Source organism: Erinaceus europaeus, chromosome 3 (assembly GCF_950295315.1).
Source record: "Erinaceus europaeus chromosome 3, mEriEur2.1, whole genome shotgun sequence".
Lineage (NCBI taxonomy): Eukaryota > Metazoa > Chordata > Mammalia > Eulipotyphla > Erinaceidae > Erinaceus > Erinaceus europaeus.
This window is the reverse complement of record NC_080164.1, coordinates 122,088,217-122,108,825: the sequence shown is the minus strand read 5'-3', so window position 1 is coordinate 122,108,825 and position 20,609 is coordinate 122,088,217. Positions and strand designations below refer to the sequence as shown.

The 20,609-nt window shown below is 37.4% G+C and overlaps 1 protein-coding gene across 3 annotated transcripts in view; it reads right to left on the bottom strand.

Moving 5' to 3' along the window:
* Nucleotides 1-255: 255 nt before the first annotated feature.
* The window catches only part of SLC4A4 (solute carrier family 4 member 4), a 463,215-nt gene continuing 442,861 nt past the window's right edge, over nt 256-20,609 (bottom strand). For all 3 annotated transcript variants that reach the window (XM_060187836.1, XM_007523541.3, XM_060187837.1), the window contains 5 exons: nt 20,043-20,216; nt 17,126-17,287; nt 7,446-7,542; nt 1,389-1,468; nt 256-709 (listed from right to left, as the gene is read on the bottom strand). In XM_060187836.1, the coding sequence (XP_060043819.1) occupies nt 1,425-1,468; nt 7,446-7,542; nt 17,126-17,287; nt 20,043-20,216 (477 nt within the window). In that variant the 3' untranslated portion in view covers nt 256-709; nt 1,389-1,424. The remainder of the gene's footprint in view (nt 710-1,388; nt 1,469-7,445; nt 7,543-17,125; nt 17,288-20,042; nt 20,217-20,609) is intronic.

Genomic DNA, 20,609 nt, shown 5'->3' with positions numbered 1-20,609 from the left:
AATTTGCATAGGAAAAAGGGACATTCTAGCACTTGCTACAATGATGGCAATAGTTTCTCAATAGGAAGTAAAGTACCTTTAGTTTTTGTCTTTGAAAACTCTTAAGATTGGGATTTATAAGCAGAGCAAGTTAGGATAGCAGCACTTTTTTTTTTCCAGTTCTGGAGAGATCTATTAGCAAGAAGGGACTCTATGTGTTGGTCAAAATTTGTTCTACCAGACAGAACGACAAGCCAGTAAGCACAGCTCCAAAGCTAAAGGTGAAAGTTCCTTCAACATTTTAATAAAAGATGTTATAAAAAATTTTAATACGATAGCCCTGTGCTGAACAAAGGAATAGGACGGGGTCTGTGCATGTCTTCAGTGACAGTGGAATCTGTTAAGGATGCATCTGAAAGTGTAAGAACAAAAAGGGGACTCTTCAGATGTTTTTAAGGAATGATGCACTATTGTCTTGATTTAACCTATGCAAGAGAGAAGCATAAAGAGCACTGTAGTCTTTGGCCAGTGACCAAAAACCAAATCAAAACAAAAATTAAAAAATAAACAACTGGACAAGAAACAAGAACATTAACAAAAACTGTAAGTTGTAAGAAAAACTGGTTACAATGTAGTTTCTGTTCCCTTGCTCCTCCAGAAATAATCATTGTCTTCAGGCTCAAGTTCTATTCTAATTTGAGGCACAACTTTTATTGGAGTTGTAGAAGGACTGGAGAAAAAAGAAGAAAAGAAAACAGTAGGTAAGTCCAATTCCCTTTATTATCTACCAAATAACAACACAGATACCTAATGTGTAGTTCTTTGTCCTCTTTGTATATCTTTCTCCTCCTTCTGCCTTTAAAGCAAACATTTCTAAATGGCATGAAAGTAGCCACTGACTCTAGAAATGCAAGTGAAAGTCTTAGAGCTGCCCCCCCAACATATTTAGCTTAAAAAGAAAAAAACAGAAGTAGGACTGACAGGTAGGTGACATTGTCAGATATTTAAGAACAAAAAGACCTAGGTGTAGAAAATATTCAGACGTTTCACTGTTCTGAGAAATCACATAGAATCTGAAATGTCTAGAGTCTTATTATTAAGGAGGGACAACAGCTTCCAGGAAATGCAGGTTATCCCTTTAGTCAGAGATGACACTGAAATGATAAGTGCTGGCATTAATCCTGGGATTTACTTTAATGCTATGGAAAGATTCCATTATTTCTAAGAATTCATAGAGTAGGTGTCTTAGAAAATTTTCTACCTGTGAGGCTTGTTGATTAGATAATTTATTTACGATAAATCATGGAAAGGAAGTAGAACAAGGTGTGCTGCCAATAACCTGCCTCTGACTCTATTTCTGTAAGGCAATCATCCTTTAGAATGATGTAAAATATGGGGCTGTCCTTTACCTTGGCAAGCCAAGTGGCTGAAGGAAAGGAATTTTATCAGCATGATGTATGACGTTCAAGGAATGTTGGTGATCTTTCTCCTAGAAAAGAGAAAAAAAATGTTTTAATCATCAATAGAAACCTTTGGTAAATCACAGAATTATAGAGTAAAAATAATAATCCTCACACACACAAAAAACTAATGCCTAGGTTTTTCTGCTATCGGCTACCACTGTTCTTTTTCACTTTATTTTTTGTTTTTAAACACATGTTTGTTTATGCACCGGGTTAAGTGCACACTATACGAAGCACAAGGACTTGCACAAGGATCCCGGTTTGAACCCCTGGTCCCCCACCTGCAGGGGGATCGCTTCACAGGCAGTGAAGCAGGTCTGCAGGCTTCTTTGTCTCCCCATCTCTATCTTGCCCATCTCTCTGAATTTCTCTCTGCCCTATCCTTTTTTTTTTTCAATGGTAAAAATGGCCTCCAGGAGCAGTGGATTCATAGTGTTGGTACCAAGCCCCACTGATAACACTGGAGGCAAAAAAAAAAAAAATAGGGGGTCGGGCGATAGCACAGTGGGTTAAGCGCACACGGCACCAAGTACAAGCCACAGTAAGGATCCTGGTTAGAGTCTCTGGCTCCCCACATGCAGGGAGTCAATTCACAGGTAGTGAAGCAGGTCTGCAAGTGTCTTTCTCTCCCATTCTCTGTCTTCCCTTCCTATCTCCATTTCTCTCTGTCCTATCCAACAACTACAACATTAATAACAACAACAGTAATAACTACAACAACAATAAAACAACAAGGGCAACAAAAGGAGGAAAAAAATAGCAGGATTCCATCCTGAACTTCCTGGGCAGATAACATCACCCCATCATGTGTTCCCAGAAGATCACCTCTCCAGAGCCTTACCTCACTAGGGAAAGATGGAAATAGGCTGGGAGTATAGATCAACCTGTGAATGCCCATGTCAAGTGGAGAAGCAATTACAGGTGCCAGCACTTCACCTTCTGCACCCCCAAAAGAATTTTGGTCCATACTCCCAGAGGGATGGAGAAATGTTAGGGGAAGATGACTAGAGGGCTCTGAAACTCAATTCCATCAGGACCAAGGGAGAGAGGGAAGAAGAAAGAAAGAAAGACATTCAGAAGCAGTGGTAGGTGTAGGTGTGATTTAGAAAGGAAGGGAAGGCAGGACTATTTTAAAAAATGGGCAAAAATATAGATAGGTAACTAGATCATTATAGGAATAATAGTCAACAGGTATCTGTGACCTTAGGAAAACCACTGCAGTGTCCAACGGAGGAAATGGGGATACAGAACTCTGACAGTAGGAATGGTATGGAATTGTTTTCTATTATCTTGCACTTTTGTAAACCAGTATTTAAAAAAAGAGAAAAAAAAGATTAACATAACATTAGGAAAGACTTCAATTAAAATGATCATGCATAATTTTCTTAAGTAAATTCTGAATACCCTAACAATTTCCCATGTATCCATATATATATATTTTTTGAGGTTAGACATTTTTTATTATTTATTTATTTATTTATTTATTCCCTTTTGTTGCTCTTGTTTTATTGTAGTAGTTATTATTGTTGTTGTTGATGTCGGATAGGACAGAGAGAAATGGAGAGAGGAGGGGAAGACAGAGAGGGGGAGAGAAAGATAGACACCTGCAGACCTGCTCCACCGCCTGTGAAGCAACTCCCCTGCAGGTGGGGAGCCGAGGGCTCAAACCGGGATCCTTCTGTCCTTGCGCTTTGCGCCATGTGCGCTTAACCCGCTGTGCTAACACTTGAGGTAAAACCACCCAAATCCTACATGTTCCTAAATTTCTGGATGACAACTGTGTGAGAAAATACCTGTTTGTTGCTTTAAGCTGCTTAGTTTTGTGGTGATCTGTTATACAACATTAAATAATAAAAACCCCACTTTCCATAATTTGTCAAACTTTTGGGAGATAAACTCTTATTGAAGCTCAACATGCACTGTCAAATCAAAATAAGTGTTTTTTTTCTTTTCCTTTTTTAAAATTCTGTAGCACATAGTTTATGTTGAAGTGTACCTGTGTCTAAAAGAACGCATTTTCTTCAAATGATAATTCAAGTGAAAGTATTGATAGTTCAGACATAATTGTTAATTGTTATTTAAAAAGCTTGAGATAGTCTCTAACGTTCCCGCTGAGGCTTTACTTTTTTCAAGTGGCCTGTTAACTCAATTACAAAAGAAAAGATGACATGTCAGAAACCATTATAGCTTAGTTGTCCTAGAAAGACCCAGCACAGTTGCAAAGGTGATTCTGACACAACAAATGGGGAATGAAGGAATTAGAAAGAATATGCACATAGAAGTTATACTTTAAGTGAATTGGGCTGTAGTGCAGCAGGTTAAGCGTGCATGGTGTGAAGTTCAAGAACTGGAGTAAGGATCCTGGTTCAAGCCCCCAGCTCCCCACCTGCAGGGGAGTCACTTCACAGGTGGTGAAGTAGATCTGCAGGTGTCTATCTTTTTCTCCCCCTCTGTATTCCCCTCCTCTCTCCATTTCTCTCTGTCCTATCCAACAACGATGACATCTATAACAACAACAATAATCACTACAACAATAAAACAACAAGGGCAACAAAAGGGAAAATAAATAAGTAAACATGCACATGTATCCATAAACTACTGCAAAATATATACCTGAAAGCAGAAGTACACTAGAGTTTGCAGTGAGTACCTCCCTAACATTTCCTCTCCACTATTCCAAGCTTGGAATCCATGATTGCTCAACAAATTGTTTGGCTTCGTATGTTAACTCTCTTTTCAATCACCAGGTTCCAGATGCCACCAGGATGCTGGCCAGGCTTCCCTGGATTGAAGACCCCACCAATGTGTCCTGGAGCTCAGCTTCCCCAGAGACACACCTTACTAGGGAAAGAGAGAGGCAGACTGGGAGTATGGACCGACCAGTCAACGCCCATGTTCAGCGGGGAAGCAATTACAGAAGCCAGACCTTCTACCTTCTGCAACCCTCAGCGACCCTGGGTCCATGCTCCCAGAGGGATAGAGAATGGGAAAGCTATCATGGGAGGGGGTGGGTTATGGAGATTGGATGGTGGGAATTGTGTGGAGTTGTACCCCTCCTACCTTATGTTTTTGTTCATTAATCCTTTCTTAAATAAAAAATTTTTAAAAAAGTTACATTAATATTTTCTGACTGTAAATTTACTTGAAAATAATAATTATTCCAATATGTTGATATCAACAACTAATTCATTAGTCATTGAGGAACCCAAGATGTAATTCTTTTGGTCTGATTTGGTCATTAGCTGATGCCTAAGGAAGACACTGTAATAGTGATGTAGTACTACAAGCTGCAACTCTAAATATGAGCAGAAGAAAGAAAAATCAACTCAAAACATTGTTATGAGTTTAGCAATTGAAAGAGCCTGCTGGTAACTTGGATCAGAAAAAGTACTGCTGTTTTTGGGAAAAAAGCAGAAGATGGCAGAATGAGAAGCTGCTAGTGGTTTGAGCTCTGACCACATCAACTCGAAACAGTAGGATTTTTTGCCTTTAGTAGGCCAGTCAATAAGGGATCCTAGCGGTGACACCAAGGAGGTGACTATAACTCAATTTGGGTTAGAAAATAGAGTAAAAAGAAAGGAAAAAAAATTTTTTCTTTTAAATTATTATTCCCAAATGCACCCCCTCCCCCCTCCTCCCCCCCATAACCAGTCCCTGGGGATGAGATATCTGCTCCTAGCAGGCTCCCCTGCTGAGCTTCTTTCTTTACCAAGATTCCTGTCCCACCAGCCCACCAGGGAGTGTCATTCATTCTAATTCTATTCCCTTCTGAAACCTTTGGCCTTTTTTCTTTCTAAGTAGCCAATCAGCTGCCTCTGCTCAGGGGGCCTGAGGCAATCTGGAACCATCCAAGCTGAAGACAGGACAGGGTTTTTACTCTGTTCTATTTTATCATCAATACAAGATAAACGCAAACCCCTTTCCCCCCCTCCTTTAGGTTGCCCAGAATTAACTCTTAGGGTATCTTTCATTGCTAGGGGACTGGGCATCTTATCCATTGTGAGAGGATCTTGTCTCATTACTCCTACCTCCTCTACAGACTCTACCTTCTACCTCCTCCTAGGTAATTAAAAAAATAAATAAAATAAAAAATAAATTAATCAATTAAAGAACTTTCCTTTCACTGCTTTTTTATTACAGCTCTTTTTCTTATCTTTTTTCTTTTCTCTCTCTTGTTTCTCTTTTTTTATCTTATCTTCCATTTCTTCCTTCCTTCTTCTTTGTCTTTCTGAATTCACTGATATTCATTTGTGAATTATTTGGGGGAAGAAATCTGATTCTGAGTGGACCCTCTATGTGTGTATCTCTGCTCTACTTCCCTTTCTCCTCTTGCTATCCCTAGAATATACAGTGGACAGTAGATTTGCATAATTGTCTATTCTTGCTTTCCCTTCTTTCCTTTCTCTTTCTTCTTCACTTGGACTTGGTTGCTATTTTGGCTAACTGGTAGTGATTAAACTGCTTCAATACTTGCTTCAGTTGTTATTGTAATTCCTGAGGTTGGTGACTGCATTTGTCATAAAGGTACTTAGTACAGTGTCGCTTGTATTCAAAACACAACAACTGAAGAAAAAAAGAACATAAAAATAAGAAACACGTAAATCAAAAAATGGGTAGATCAAAAACAAATAAAACTGCTACTCCAATGAATGAAGACAAGAGCCCAGAAGAAACTACAAATCAGCCAGAAGTAACCATAGATAAGAAAAGTATGCAAGCAATAATAAACTTATTAGTCACAGAAATGAAAACAACATTGGAGGAAAGGAATGGCAGTATTAGGGAAACAACAGTTGAGACCCCCAAGGAAAATACTTATTATCTTGAGGCAATTAGAGAACTGAAAGCTGAAATAGCTGAACTGAGGAAAGAAGCTGAGGGAAGGGAAAGCAGACTAACAGAAGCAGAAAACAGAATTAGTCAGACAGAGGATGAGTTAGAGAAAACTAAGAAAGAGGTGAAAGAGCTCAAAAAGACATTGAGAGACACTGAAAACAACAACAGAGACATATGGGATGATCTCAAAAGAAGTAACATTCATATAACTGGCCTGCCAGAGGAAGAAATAGAGGAAGGGGAAGCAAACATTCTAGAGGAAATAATAGAAGAAAACTTCTCAGACCAGAATAACAGAAAGGACATCAAGATTCAAGAGGCCCAGAGAGCACCAAACAGAATCAACCCAGACCTGAAGACACCAAGACACATCATAGTCAGAATGAGAAGAAGTAAGGATAAAGAAAGGATCTTAAAGGCTGCAAGAGAGAAAAAAAGTCACATATAGGGGAAAACCCATAAGACTATCAGCAGACTTCTCCACTCAAACTCTAAATACCAGAAGAGAATGGCAAGATATCTATCGAGCCCTGAATGAAAAAGGGTTTCAACCAAGGATAATATATCCTGCTAGACTTTCATTCAAACTAGATGGAGGGATCTAAACCTTCTTAGACAAAAAACAGTTAAAAGAGGCAACCATCACCAAACTGGCCCTGAAAGAGGTTCTAAAAGACCTCTTATAAACAAGAACATCACTATAATACTTGCAATATACCAGAGCAAACAAAAATTTGTTGAACAATGGCACTACAATACATTAAATCCATAATATCAATAAATGTCAATGGCTTAAACTCACCCATCAAAAGGCACAGGGTGGGGGTATGGATCAGAAAACATAACCCAACCATATGCTGCTTGCAAGAATCCCATCTGACACAACAAGATAAACAAAGACTTAAAGTGAAAGGATGGAAAACTATCATACAGGCTAACGGACCAGAAAAAGTACTGCCAAACAAACTCTCACATAGCTATATACAAAAGGAAAAAGTTAAAAGTCAGGGAGGGTAAAAATAAAGGTTCATAATTAAATGTAAATCACTATATAACAAAAAAAAGAAAGCAGGAAATTAATAGAGATAATAGTCCTAAAGTGGTCCGCCCCACCCCGTAGCTACAAATCACATTCATGTAGACATGCAAGACATTAGTTCTACTCACTGTCGGAAGGTTTGCTATCGCTTAGAAAAGGTTGCTGTTCCATGATGTCCATTGGAATTTTAATACTTGGAACTTTTTCTGAGTATGGGCAGTCAGACTGTGAAAGGAATGCACAATAATTTTTAGAAGACTTTGACAGCAGCAGGCACCCTCCCACGTGTTGGTCAAACATATTATCATTTACATTTTACTAAGGAGAAAAGCTTTAGGTAAAACCATTTCCACTTTGTGAGCATTTCAAATTCTACGTCCCTCTCATCAACATTTGCTTTGCTCTCTTCTGAGCTGATGGGTTGAGTCCATTTACACTAGAATCATACCAAATGGAAAACAATAAAAATTAAACAAATATATAAGCATTCTATAAGTATAAGAACATATGAATAATATATATATATGTATGTGTATAAAACTACAAGTATAAGGCCTTCTACAAACTAGATTCTCAACAAACTATTTATGGGTTTGTTGTATGTATGAAGCAAATAACTTCAACAGGAAGATTGATTAAATCTAGGAAACTTCTTAGGCTAGAATGTGGGCTTGAAATCCTTGCTCCAATTATATTTTCAGATTTATAAAAATATTGACTCATCTTTCCTTCTATAAAGGTAAAAGGCTATTTCTAGCCTTTACTCTGATGAGTCCTCAATATACAACTGGAAATAAAACACCTTCCTTTATTCTAAGGTGCTAAAAAATTATCATTTTTAAGAGTTCTTATCTAAAACAAACAAAAAGAAATATCTATTTCAAAGATATTTACAAACGTAACATGTGAAAATATAGTAGAAAAGAAGGTACATATGACTGTCAGATTATCTATAGATGAGGCAAGCAGAACAAGATGATAAAACCTGGAAGTTAATCATGAGACTACATAAAGAAAAGGCCACCTAAGCCAACACTGTAATCAATTTCCACAGGATTACCACTTTACTTTTTTACAGAAATCATTATATTGAATCCACGTTTAGATTGAAAAGATTTAATTCATATCTTAACTCAAAATCCCCAAATCCCAAGAAGATGACTTCTGGTTAAAAGAAAATAAATGGAAAATTGGAGTCAAAGTGTAAAGAAGGAAAAAAAAAAATCTTAACATGAATTGTTAAGATAAATATAATTGGTGGGTCAGGCGGTAGTGCAGAGGGTTAAGCGCACATGGTGCAAAGTGCAAGGACCGGCATAAGGATCCTGGTTCGAGCCCCCGACTCCCCACCTGTAGGGGAGTCGCTTTACAGGTGGTGAAGCAGGACTGCAGGTGTCTATCTTTCTCTCCCCCTCTCTGTCTTCCCCTACTCTCTCCATTTCTTTCTGTCCTTTCCAAAAACAACAACATCAATAGCAACGATAAAAAACAAACAAAGAAAAAGGGTAACAAAACGGGAAGAAATGACCTCTAGGAGCAGTGGATTCATGGTGCAGGCACTGAGCAATAACCCTGGAGGCAAAAAAAAAAAAATGACTACAATTGTATTAATACAATTAAAATTTTCTTTGTGGATATTCTAAAGAGGCTAATAAACTATAATATTCTTTCAAAGAACTAAAATATACATAAATTTACAAAATGAAGATTCAATATACATCCACCTTCAAGGGATGTCAAGAATGGAAAATCCACAAATCAACTACCTCCCCAAATTCCAGCATTATATACAAACCAGATGTCAATAAACCCTTAGTTTTTATCACTCAAGCAAGTTGAAAAGTGGCTCAAAATGTGGGCAAGCCATGATCTCCACTCATTCTGCTCACAAACACTAGACCTCTAATTATCATGCCCCCAAGTGAATCCCTGATTTATAAACCCACAGTGCACAACTGTCAGGTGAACATCTGGAAAGCCACCTCCCAACTGCAGAGTCCCCAGTCAGTAAGCTCAATGTACAGCACTAGTTGCATAGTTATACTTAAAATGGCTTGTATTCACTCTCTAGGACAAATACACATGTTTGTGTGTTTTTTGTGAGGATGGAGAAAAGAAAAAAAATAAAGCAAATGTGCCATATATTATTTTCATGACATCTTTTGGGAACATGGAGATGAAAATGGTAAATATTATTAATAAAAGAAGAGCATCGCTTATATAAAATATGATTTGGTGAATATCAAATCTAATAATCTAATAACATAATATATAAATGGTTAAAACAACAATAAAAAATATTGGAGAATTGAACCAGGACAACAGTCCAGCTAAAAGTCCTCCAGAGGGTGAAGCACAAAACTACGAGTTCAACATCCAAACATTCGCTAAGGAAATAATAACAGGAGTGAGTAAAGAATTTGAAAAAATTGTAATCAGAAATGCAGGAACAACAAATGAGAATATGGAAGAAAATACTAATTATCTCATGGTTATTAGAGAGCTGAAAGCTGAAATCGCTGAGCTAACAATACAACTAGCTGAACAAGCTAAAAAAACAGTATCAGAGCAGGGCAACAAAATAGATGAACTCCAGAAAACAGTAGAGGGCAGAGAGAATAGAATCTATGAGACTGAAGACAGAATTAGCAAGATTGAGGATGAATTAGAGACAACTGAAAAAGAAGTAAGAGATCTCAAAGAGATTAAGAGATGCTGAAAACAACAACAGAGTCCGATGGGATGACTTCAAAAGAAACAATATACGTATTATTGGCATACCAGAGGAAGAAAGAGAAGGAGAGGAAGAAAGCATTTTCCAGGTCATAGTAGCTGAAAACTTCTCTAGTCTAGACAACATCAAAGACATAAAAATTCAAGAAGCACAGAGAGTCCCAAACAGAATTAACCCAGCTAAAGACACGAAGACGTATCATACTTAGAATGGAAAGGAATAAGGATAAATAAAGGATCCTCAAGGCTGCAAGAGAAAAACAGAGAGTCACCTACAAAGGAAAACCCATAAGATTAGCAGCAGACTTCTCCATACAAACACTACAGGCCAGAAAAGAATGGCACGATATCTATCGAGTGCTCAATGAGAAAGGCTTTCAGCCAAGAATACTATATACTGCTAGACTGTCATTCAGACTAGATGGAGGCATCAAAACCTTCTCAGACAAGCAACAGTTGAAGGAATCAACCATCACCAAGCCTGCTCTGAAAGGTCTCCTATAAACAACCAGACCACCACAAATAGGACATATATCAAAACACTCTAAAACTCTACAAGAATGGCATTAAAATATCTTCAATCTTTTATATCAATAAATGTCAATGGCCTGAATTCACTTATTAAAAGTCACAGAGTAGGAAGATGGATCAGAAAACACAACCCAACAATACGCTGTCTACAGGAAACCCACCTAACTCAACAAAACAAACACAGACTTAAAGTGAAAGGATGGAAAACTATCATACAAGCCAATGGCCCACAAAAAAGGGCAGGAACAGCTATTCTCATATCAGACATGATAGACTTTAAAATAGATAAGATTAAAAAAGAAAGGAATGGAAACTACTTAATGCTCAGAGGATCAGTCAATCAAGAGGACTTAACAATTATTAACATCTATGCACCCAATGAGAAACCATCTAAATACATCAAACGTCTACTGAAAGAGCTACAGCAATATATTAACAGTAACACAATCATAATAGGGGATTTCAACACCCCACTCTCTCAACTTGACAGATCATCCAAGCAGAAAATCAATAAAGACATAAGGGAGCTAAATGAAGAGATAGATAAACTAGAACTATTGGACATTTTCAGAGTCATTCATCCCAAGAAACTGGAATACATATTTTACTCAAATCCACATGTGTCATTCTCAAGGATAGACCATATATTAGGTCACAAAGACAGCATCAGCCAATTCAAGAGCATTGAAATCAGCCCAAGCATCTTCTCAGACCACAGTGGAATGAAACTAACACTTAACAATCAACAAAAGATTAGTAATAGTCCCAAAATGTGGAAGCTCAACAGTACACTTCTTAACAACTTCTGGGTCAAAGAGGATATCAAGGAAGAAATCAAAATGTTTCGAGAGTTCAATGAAAATGAAGACACAAGCTATCAAAATATTTGGGACACAGCTAAAGCAGTCCTAAGAGGGAAGTTCATAGCTATACAAACACACATTAGGAAACAAGAAAAAGCACAAATAAACAGCCTGATTGCACATCTTAAAGACCTAGAAGAACAAGAACAAAGGAACCCTAAAGCAACCAGAAGGACAGAAATCACTAAAGTTAGGGCAGAAATCAATAACATTAGAATAGGAAAACCATACAAAAGAGCAACGAAAGTAAATGTTGGTTCTTTGAAAGAGTAAACAAAATCGACGAAACTTTAGCCAGACTCACAAAACAAAAAAGGAGAAGACCGAAATAAATCGGATAGTAAATGAAAGAGGAGATATCACAACAGACACCGCAGAAATTCAACATATTATGCGAGGCTTCTATGAACAACTATATGCCACCAAGCTAGAGAACCTGGAAGAAATGGACGAATTCCTAGGTACCTACCAACTTCCAAAACTAATCAAAGAGGAAGTGGATAACATGAACAGACCCATCACAGCTAATGAAACTGAAACAGTTATCAAAAATCTCCCCCAAAATAAAAGTCCTGGACCAGATGGTTTTACAAATGAATTCTACAAAACCTTCAAAGAAGAACTAATACCTCTACTTTTAAAAGTCTTCGAGAAGATTGAAGACACTGGAATACTCCCTTCCAGCTTCTATGAAGCCAACATCACCCTGACAGGGTGACAGGGCTTCTATGAAGCCAACATCACCCTGACCAAAAGCAGACAGGGACACAACCAAAAAAGAAAACTACAGACCAATATCTCTGATGAACATAGATGTGAAAATATTGAACAAAATTCTAGCCAACCAGATACAGCAGTATATCAAAAAGATTGTTCATCATGACCAAGTGGGATTTATCCCAGGCATGCAAGGTTGTTTTAATATACGTAAATCAATCAATGTGATCTACCACATCAACAAAAGCAAGACCAAAAACCACATGGTCATATCAATAGATGCAGAGAAAGCCTTTGACAAAATACAACATCCCTTTATGATGAAAACACTACAAAAAAATGGGAATAGATGGAAAATGCCTGGAATATTCCTCAAGATAGTGGAGTCTACATATAGCAAACCTACAGCCAACATCATACTCAATGGTGAAAAACTGGAAGCATTTCCCCTCAGATCAGGTACTAGACAGGGATGCCCACTATCACCATTACTATTCAACATAGTGTTGGAAGTTCTTGCCATAGTAATCAGGCAGGAGCAAGGAATTAAAGGCATACAGATTGGAAGAGAAGAAGTCAAACTCTCTTTATTTGCAGATGATATGATAGTATACATGGAAAAACCTAAGGAATCCAGCAAGAAGCTTTAGAAATCATCAGGCAATACAATAAGGTGTCAGGCTACAAAATTAACATTCAAAAGTCAGTGGCAATCCTCTATGCAAAAACTAAGTTAGAAGAAATTGAAATCCAGAAATCAATTCCTTTTACTATAGCAACAAAAACAATAAAATATCTAGGAATAAACCTAACCAAAGAAGTGAAAGACTTGTATACTGAAAATTATGAGTCACTCCTCAAAGAAATTGAAAAAGACACAAAGAAGTGGAAAGCTATTCCATGTTCCTGGGTTGGAAGAATTAACATCATCAAAATGAATATACTACCCAGAGCCATCTACAAATTTAATGCTATCCTCATCAAGATCCCAGGCACATTTTTTAGGAGAATAGAAAAAATGCTACAAATGTTTATCTGGAACCAGAAAAGATCTAGAATTGCCAAAACAATCTTGAGAAAAAGTACAGAACTGGAGGCATCTCACTCCCAGATCTCAAACTGTATTATAGGGCCATTGTCATCAAAACTGCTTGGTACTGGAACATGAATAGACACACTGACCAGTGGAATAGAATTGAGAGCCCAGAAATGAGGCCCCACACCTATGGACATCTAATCTTTGACAAAGGGGCCCAGACTATTACACGGGGAAAGCAGAGTCTCTTCAACAAATGGTGTTGGAAACAATGGGTGGAAACATGCAGAAGAATGAAACTGAACCACTGTATTTCACCAAATACAAAAGTAAATTCCAAGTGGATCGAGGACTTGAATGTTAGACCACAAACTATCAAATACTTAGAGGAATATATTGGCAGAAGTCTTTTCTGCATAAATTTTAAAGACATTTTCAATGAAACGAATCCAATTACAAAGAAGACTAAGCCAAGTATAAACCTATGGGACTACATCAAATTAAAAAGCTTCTTCACAGCAAAAGAAACCACTACCCAAACCAAGAGACCCCTCACAGAATGGGAGAAGTTCTTTACATGTCATACATCAGAGAAGAGTTTAATAACCAATATATATAAAGAGCTTGCCAGACTCAACAACAAGACAACAAATAACCCCATCCAAAAATGGGGGGAGGACTTGGACAGAATATTCACCACAGAAGAGATCCAAAAGGCCGAGAAACACATGAAAAAATGCTCCAAGTCTCTGATTGTCAGAGAAATGCGAATAAAGACAACAATGAGATATCACTTCACTCCTGTGAGAATGTCATACATCAGAAAAGGTAACAGCAGCAAATGCTAGAGAGGGTGAGGGGTCAAAGGAACCCTCCTGCACTGCTGGTGGGAATGTCAATTGGTCCAACCTCTGTGGAGAACAGTCTGGAGAACTCTCAGAAGGCTAGAAATGGACCTACCCTATGACCCTGCAATTCCTCTCCTGGGGATATATCCTAAGGAACTCAACGCATCCGTCCAAAAAGATCTGTGTACAAATATGTTCTTAACAACACAATTTGTAATAACCAAAACCTGGAAGCAACCCAGGTGTCCAACAACAGATGAGTAGCTGAGCAAGTTGTGGTATATATACACAATGGAATACTACTCAGCTGTAAAAAATGGTGACTTCACCATTGTCAGCCGATCTTGGATGGACCTTGAAAAAATCATGTTGAGTGAAATAAGTCAGAAACAGAAGGATGAATATGGGATGATCTCACTCTCAGGCAGAAGTTGAAAAACAAGATGAGAAAAGAAAACACAAGTAGAACCTGAACTGGAATTGGCATATTGCACCCAAGTAAAAGACTGTGGGGTGGGTGGGTGGGGAGAATACAGGTCCATGAAGAATGATAAATGTCATAGTGGGGGTTGTATTGTTAAATGGGAAACTGGGGAATGTTATGCATGTACAAACTATTGTATTTAATGTTGAATGTAAAACATTAATTCCCCAATAAAGAAATAAATTAAAAAATAGTAATTGGAAGAATTTCTTAGACAATCAACTTATCTAACTTTTGGCATAGATTCTGCTGAATTTTAAAAAAATGTGAAAGTTGCTGTTTTCTTTTTTTTTTTTTCCATAAAAACCACCATTGGAGAGCTGGGTGGTGGCGCAGCAGGTTAAGTGCACATGGAATGAAACGCAAGGACCGGCATCAGGATCCCAGCTCAAGCTCCAGGCTCCCCACCTGCAGGGGGGTTGCTTCACAGGTGATGATGCAGGTCTACAGGTGTTTATCTTTCTCTCCCCCTCTGTCTTCCCCTCCTCTCTCGATTCCTCTCTGTCCTATCCAACAATGACAGCAATAAGAACAATAACAACAATGATAAACAACAAGGGCAACAAAAGAGAAAAATAAATAAATAACCAGCATTTTAGAATATTCCATAATATTACTTCATAAAATTATAATGTGTGGAACCAATGGGGGTACACTCAGCAGAGTGCACAAGTTACTATGCTCAAGGACCTGGGTTCAGTTTCCTGATGCTTGCCTGCAGTTGTCTCTTTTTCTCTCTCCCCTTTCCCTCTCAGTTTCTCTCGGTTTCTTCTGAAAGGAAAGAAGAAGAAACAAAAATGGCCACTGGGAGCAGTGGATTCAGCATATAGGTTCTGGGTTCCAGAAATAATTCTGGTGGCAAAAGATAAATAAATAAGTATGTAATTTGCAATGAATTTCACATTTAGTATGATGAAATGCTGCTCTAGTTATATCAATATTGTAGGCACTATACATTTGTTTCAAATGTATATTCAATGTGTAAACACATCATTCTTTCCACCACTACATCTTAACCTTGCTACAGTTTAAACATATTCTCCTTTTTTTCTTTCAATAATCCAAACAGAAAATCAATGTACCTGCTCCCATGGAAGATGGATGATGACAATCACAAAACCTCCCTCAGACTCATTTTCTTCTTAGCTAAATGTACCTCATATATTTAGCCTTTCCTTATTGGATTAATTATCTGAAATCTAATTTTGCCTGTTGACTTCCCTCACTGTATTGTTTTAAAGTTCTCCGGGGGGGGGGGGGGAGAGGGAGAGAGAGAGGGAGAGAATATAATCAGCCTGATTGGTTGAAAACAATCAGACAAGTCTGGGTTAGAATTTTGGCTTTGACACTTATGACTATTGTACATACAGAAAAGTGACTTCACATTTATCAGCCTAAATTTCCTCGTTGTAAAAGAAAAAGAACAATATACTATTGAAAGAGATTTTATGGCAATGAAGGAAAAGGAACATAGTAGACATCAATAATTAGCCATTATTACTAACAACTAGTAAAAAATAAAGATGGGATGCAGTACCGTGTAAAATGCAGAACAAATTTACACACAGAAAATATCATTCTTGCAGTATTTTTCAAAGACTGCTGGGAAGCACTCTCTCCCTTTCTCTCTCTCTCTCTCTCTCTGTGTGTGTGTGTGTGTGTGTGTGCTTAAGAAAAATTCTAGATTTTCTTCTACCACTTATTACAGACCCTCCCATTATAGTACCTGTATTTCTATGAAATGGTGTAATAAGTAAGGGGAAAAAAAGAGCATTAACTCTATTTCCTAAGTCATTCAATAGCAGGCAGATCATTTGGATACTATGACACAGATTTCTACAATTATATAATATGGTCTCAATCTGCAGTTCTTTTTCTTGTTTATTGAAAGACTATAGACTAAAAAAAAAAATCCAATGTGAGACTAAGTATATTAGCAAAAAAATGAGTAAGGGTCTATTAAAATAAATACATAGAACATTTATCCATATTAGGCTTAACATTAAATTCTGGATTATTAGCAAATTAAATATATTTTATAGCATTACTGAGAAAATGTCCTGTTTAACTATGAGAATGAGCATTGGGTTTTCAGATGTGGGCTTTGATGAAAACTTCCCTTTTAGCTACTACTTTGGTGGAGCTGGAGGGGGTCACATACTATATGCCATAACTCACAAAGAGGACAAATACAGAATAGTCTCAGTGGGCCTGGCTAATAATACATGGATGAGAGAATGATCTCACTTATATGTGGATTATAAAGAAACAAAACAAGGGAACAAAGTCAAAGGAAAAGCTTTAGATTCAGACTGTTTAACTGAAGTCACCAAAATGATAGAGGCAGGTGTCCGTATTGGGTAAAGGGGACCCAACAGACTTTCATGTTGGTAGTTTGGTATTATGTGTGATGTGGCAATGTATATCATTATATCCCTAAGACATACAGCTTTGTAAACTAATGTTACCTCAATCATTTTTTAATAAACTTAAAAAATTAAAATAAAAATTAATGTGGTGGATATTTTCCTCCCACGCAAATTTTAACACTATTAATGAATTTATGATGACTTTGGCATTTTAGAATGTTGCTTACATCGTCATTGTCACTATCCAGACTTCCTTTCTTCTTCTTCTTTTTCTTCTCGTCCTCTTTCTTTTTCTTTTCCTTTTCTGGAATGACATCATCAAGGAAGCTGAGGTCATGCTGGGAGAAGAGGTAGTCCATGCCCTTTCTGACAGCTACAAGTGCCAAGATCTGGAAGGATAATCATAAAAGCAGGAAATAAACTATGCCGGATGAATGCATAAGGGGCACTAATAATGTCTCAACAAAGTGAGCAGAAACCCATTTTTGCTTCAGCTACTATATGATAATATTCATCTTCCTTATATGGACTTACATCTAGTGAACCATAAACATTTTCTTCATATGGGAAGTTGGTTCCTAAGAGTCCTGGCTAAAACTCACTTTGTCTTGCTCGATGAAATGAATAACCACATTAAAGTAGAATTTCAACATGAAAGTACAGTATTTTACAGCAGTTTTCTGCTAGACTTTCAACATGAAAGTACAATATTTTAAACCAGTTTCCTGCATGTTGTAATAGCAAAATAATGACTAAACTCATACATTTTATAGCCTACATATGCTTTCTTGGGATTAAAAATTAAATCATTGCACATATTCTTTAAAATCGGTTGTACCATAGGCTGTAAACTAAGGCATCTTCAAAGTATCAATAATGAGGCAGTGCTTGAATACGCATAGATCATGTAATTTATGGGACTACTTTAATCACTACTTATTAACTGGATAGTTTTACTGAATGGTATCTGATGTCCTGCTAAAATTGTAGGCAGTATTTTCTTATTCCCCAAAACAGTCCAAAAAGTGTGTGTGTGTGTGTGTGTGTGTGTGTGTGTGTGTGTGTGTGTGTATCATCTCCATTTTATAGCCAAGGAAACTGAGATGTGGAATTATCATGTTACCCATGATCTTGAAGTCAGAAAGAATACAAAGGGACTCAGTTGTATGCTTCTAAAACTAGTCATCTCTAAACCAGTATTAAAACATCAATAAAAAAAATAAAATAAAACTAGTTATCTCAAACACTGTATTGGTCATTCTCTGAATTGCCTTTAAAGGGTTAATACCTGAAGGTACATTAAAGACCTTCATCAATGTATACATCACATTGTTGTTCACAAGTGAACTTAGTATGCAGTAGAAGCTAGGAGTCTTTGCCTCCAATCAAATAGCTGTCTTCCTCACACTGTGCCATCTAGATGTCTGTCTCTACATATCCTAGAGAAATTATAACATCTGCCCCACTGATATGACATGAGCTTTGCAATCAAATACTCTTAAAAAGACAAAAAATACTTTAGAAAGGTAAAACATTTTTATCAATATTTAGCAAAGCAATATGTGACTTACTGTTATGTCTTTCAAGTTTATTCGATATAACTTATTTACCCCTAAACTTCTCAAAACTGGTAGACAGGTAGATTACCTAACTAGGCAAATAGGAGTCATATCTCACATTTGAATTTCCAGTAAGTTAATAGGCATTTTTTAAGAGATGTATAAAGGTTCATTAGGAAAGAAAACCTGACTACAGATATCACACTACTATGCCATTTTCCGCTCCCCTGGAGAAAATATAATTCAAAGCAGTAAGAAACATAAAGGAAAATAATTATCTTGGCTTTGAGTGAAAGGAGTTAAAATGAAATATGTGTATATGAAAATTCTGGCTCCAAAGTGTGAAACAGAGCAAATGCGAGGTTGGCTTTGTGGTCCGATTCAAATGCACGCTTGTGCATTTTCTTGCAAGAGATGGAAAACTGCAGTAAGTTGCAAAATTCAGTGCTAAGCCAAATTAATACAGGGCTCATGCTTCCCCTTCCTCTTCTATCACTCATGATTCAGGATTGAGTGCTGGCTGTGCTATGTTATCATGGCAAGGATGGAGATCCAGGTTTCTCCCTAACTGTAGCATGATAACAAACTAGCAAGAACTTCAAAACTGAATTGCTCTCTTCATTTCTTCCAATATACTGGATAACCGTTCACAAATTTCTAACCATCTTCTCTGTTACTTGTGCTGAAATGGGCTATATGTGGTTATTTATACAGATTGATTATACAACAGTATTTTTGTTTTGTTTTGCTTTGTTACCAGAGTACTACTCAGCTCTGGTTTTGGGTGGTGGCAATAGGGATTGAATCAGGGAGGTAAGAGCCTCAGGCATGAAAGTTTTTTTTGCATAACCACTAAGCTCTCTCCCTGGCCACTAGAGTCACATTTTGAAGTATTGGAGGGTTAGGACTTTAAAATTCCATTCTAGTTTGGTGGTTGTGGTGGGTGGGAAAATCAATTCAACCCATAGTAGTGACAAGAGCCAGGTACTCATCTCTTTTTTTTTTTTGCCTCCAGGTTTATTATTGGGGCTCAGCACCCGAATCCACAGCTCCTGTGGCCATTTTTTTTGAAAGTACAGAGAGGAAGGGAATATAGAGAGGAAAAAGGAAGAAAGAGAGATACCTGCAGACCTGCTTCACCACTTATGAAGCAACCCCCCTGCAGATGGGCAGCCAGGGGCTTGAACCAGGATTTTGGCTCAGGTGCTTATGCTTTGTGCTGTGTGCACTTAGCCCAGTGCGACACCACCTGGTCCCCTACAATAGTATTTTGAAAATAATTAATATACATCTGTGGGGCATTGTGTTAGAAGCTTGCCAATCATTGCTGAATCTCAGAATAACAACAGTGATGCCATTCTCATTTTAATAATGAGTTATGGGAGTTCCCATGACTAACTGAACTCAGCTGACAATAAGGTACAACCCTGGTAGTCACCGGCATGGAGGTCTTAAATTGAAAATGATTAATGTGATCAGATCTAAGCTGGAAAACAACTGGAGTCACATGTGAAAGGCAAATGTGTCTTCCACATCACAATAAAGACAAGACCTTACAGATAGGTTCATGAAAAGGAACTCCTACCATAACTGGGAAAATAATAGCAGCCACCGTTGACTTGAGGATCCAGAGCAGGGCTAGACATAACACCTGCAGGAAAGTGAACAGGTGGACTCTGCGCAAGGGGACATGGCGCAGGTAGATAAAATCAGGCTGATGCTTTAAGGGCATCAAGAGCAGCTTCAGACGATCCATGAACTGTGGAGGAAGGGGGAAGAAAGCACAAGAGCAAAACTTCAAGAACCAATACACAAAGTTATGTCCATTACAGCTATCATTTATATTCTATAATTGAGACAAATAGTGCCCTTTCTCAAGGCCACTAGTAAGGGGACATAGCAAGTCAGTGTATATAAGTTTTTCAATTTGGGCTGTTACTTTGCAGAAATGTTACAATACTATGAGGGTATAAGAAATCAAGTAGTCACCAAAGGTTAGAGTCACAAAAACAAAATAAAAATTCTATTTCTTAATTATTTTTATTTCATTGCATTTAAAATATATATATTTTTAAATATTTATTTTATTTATTTATTCCCTTTTGTTGCCCTTGTTGTTTTATTGTTGTAGTTATTATTGTTGCTGTTGTTG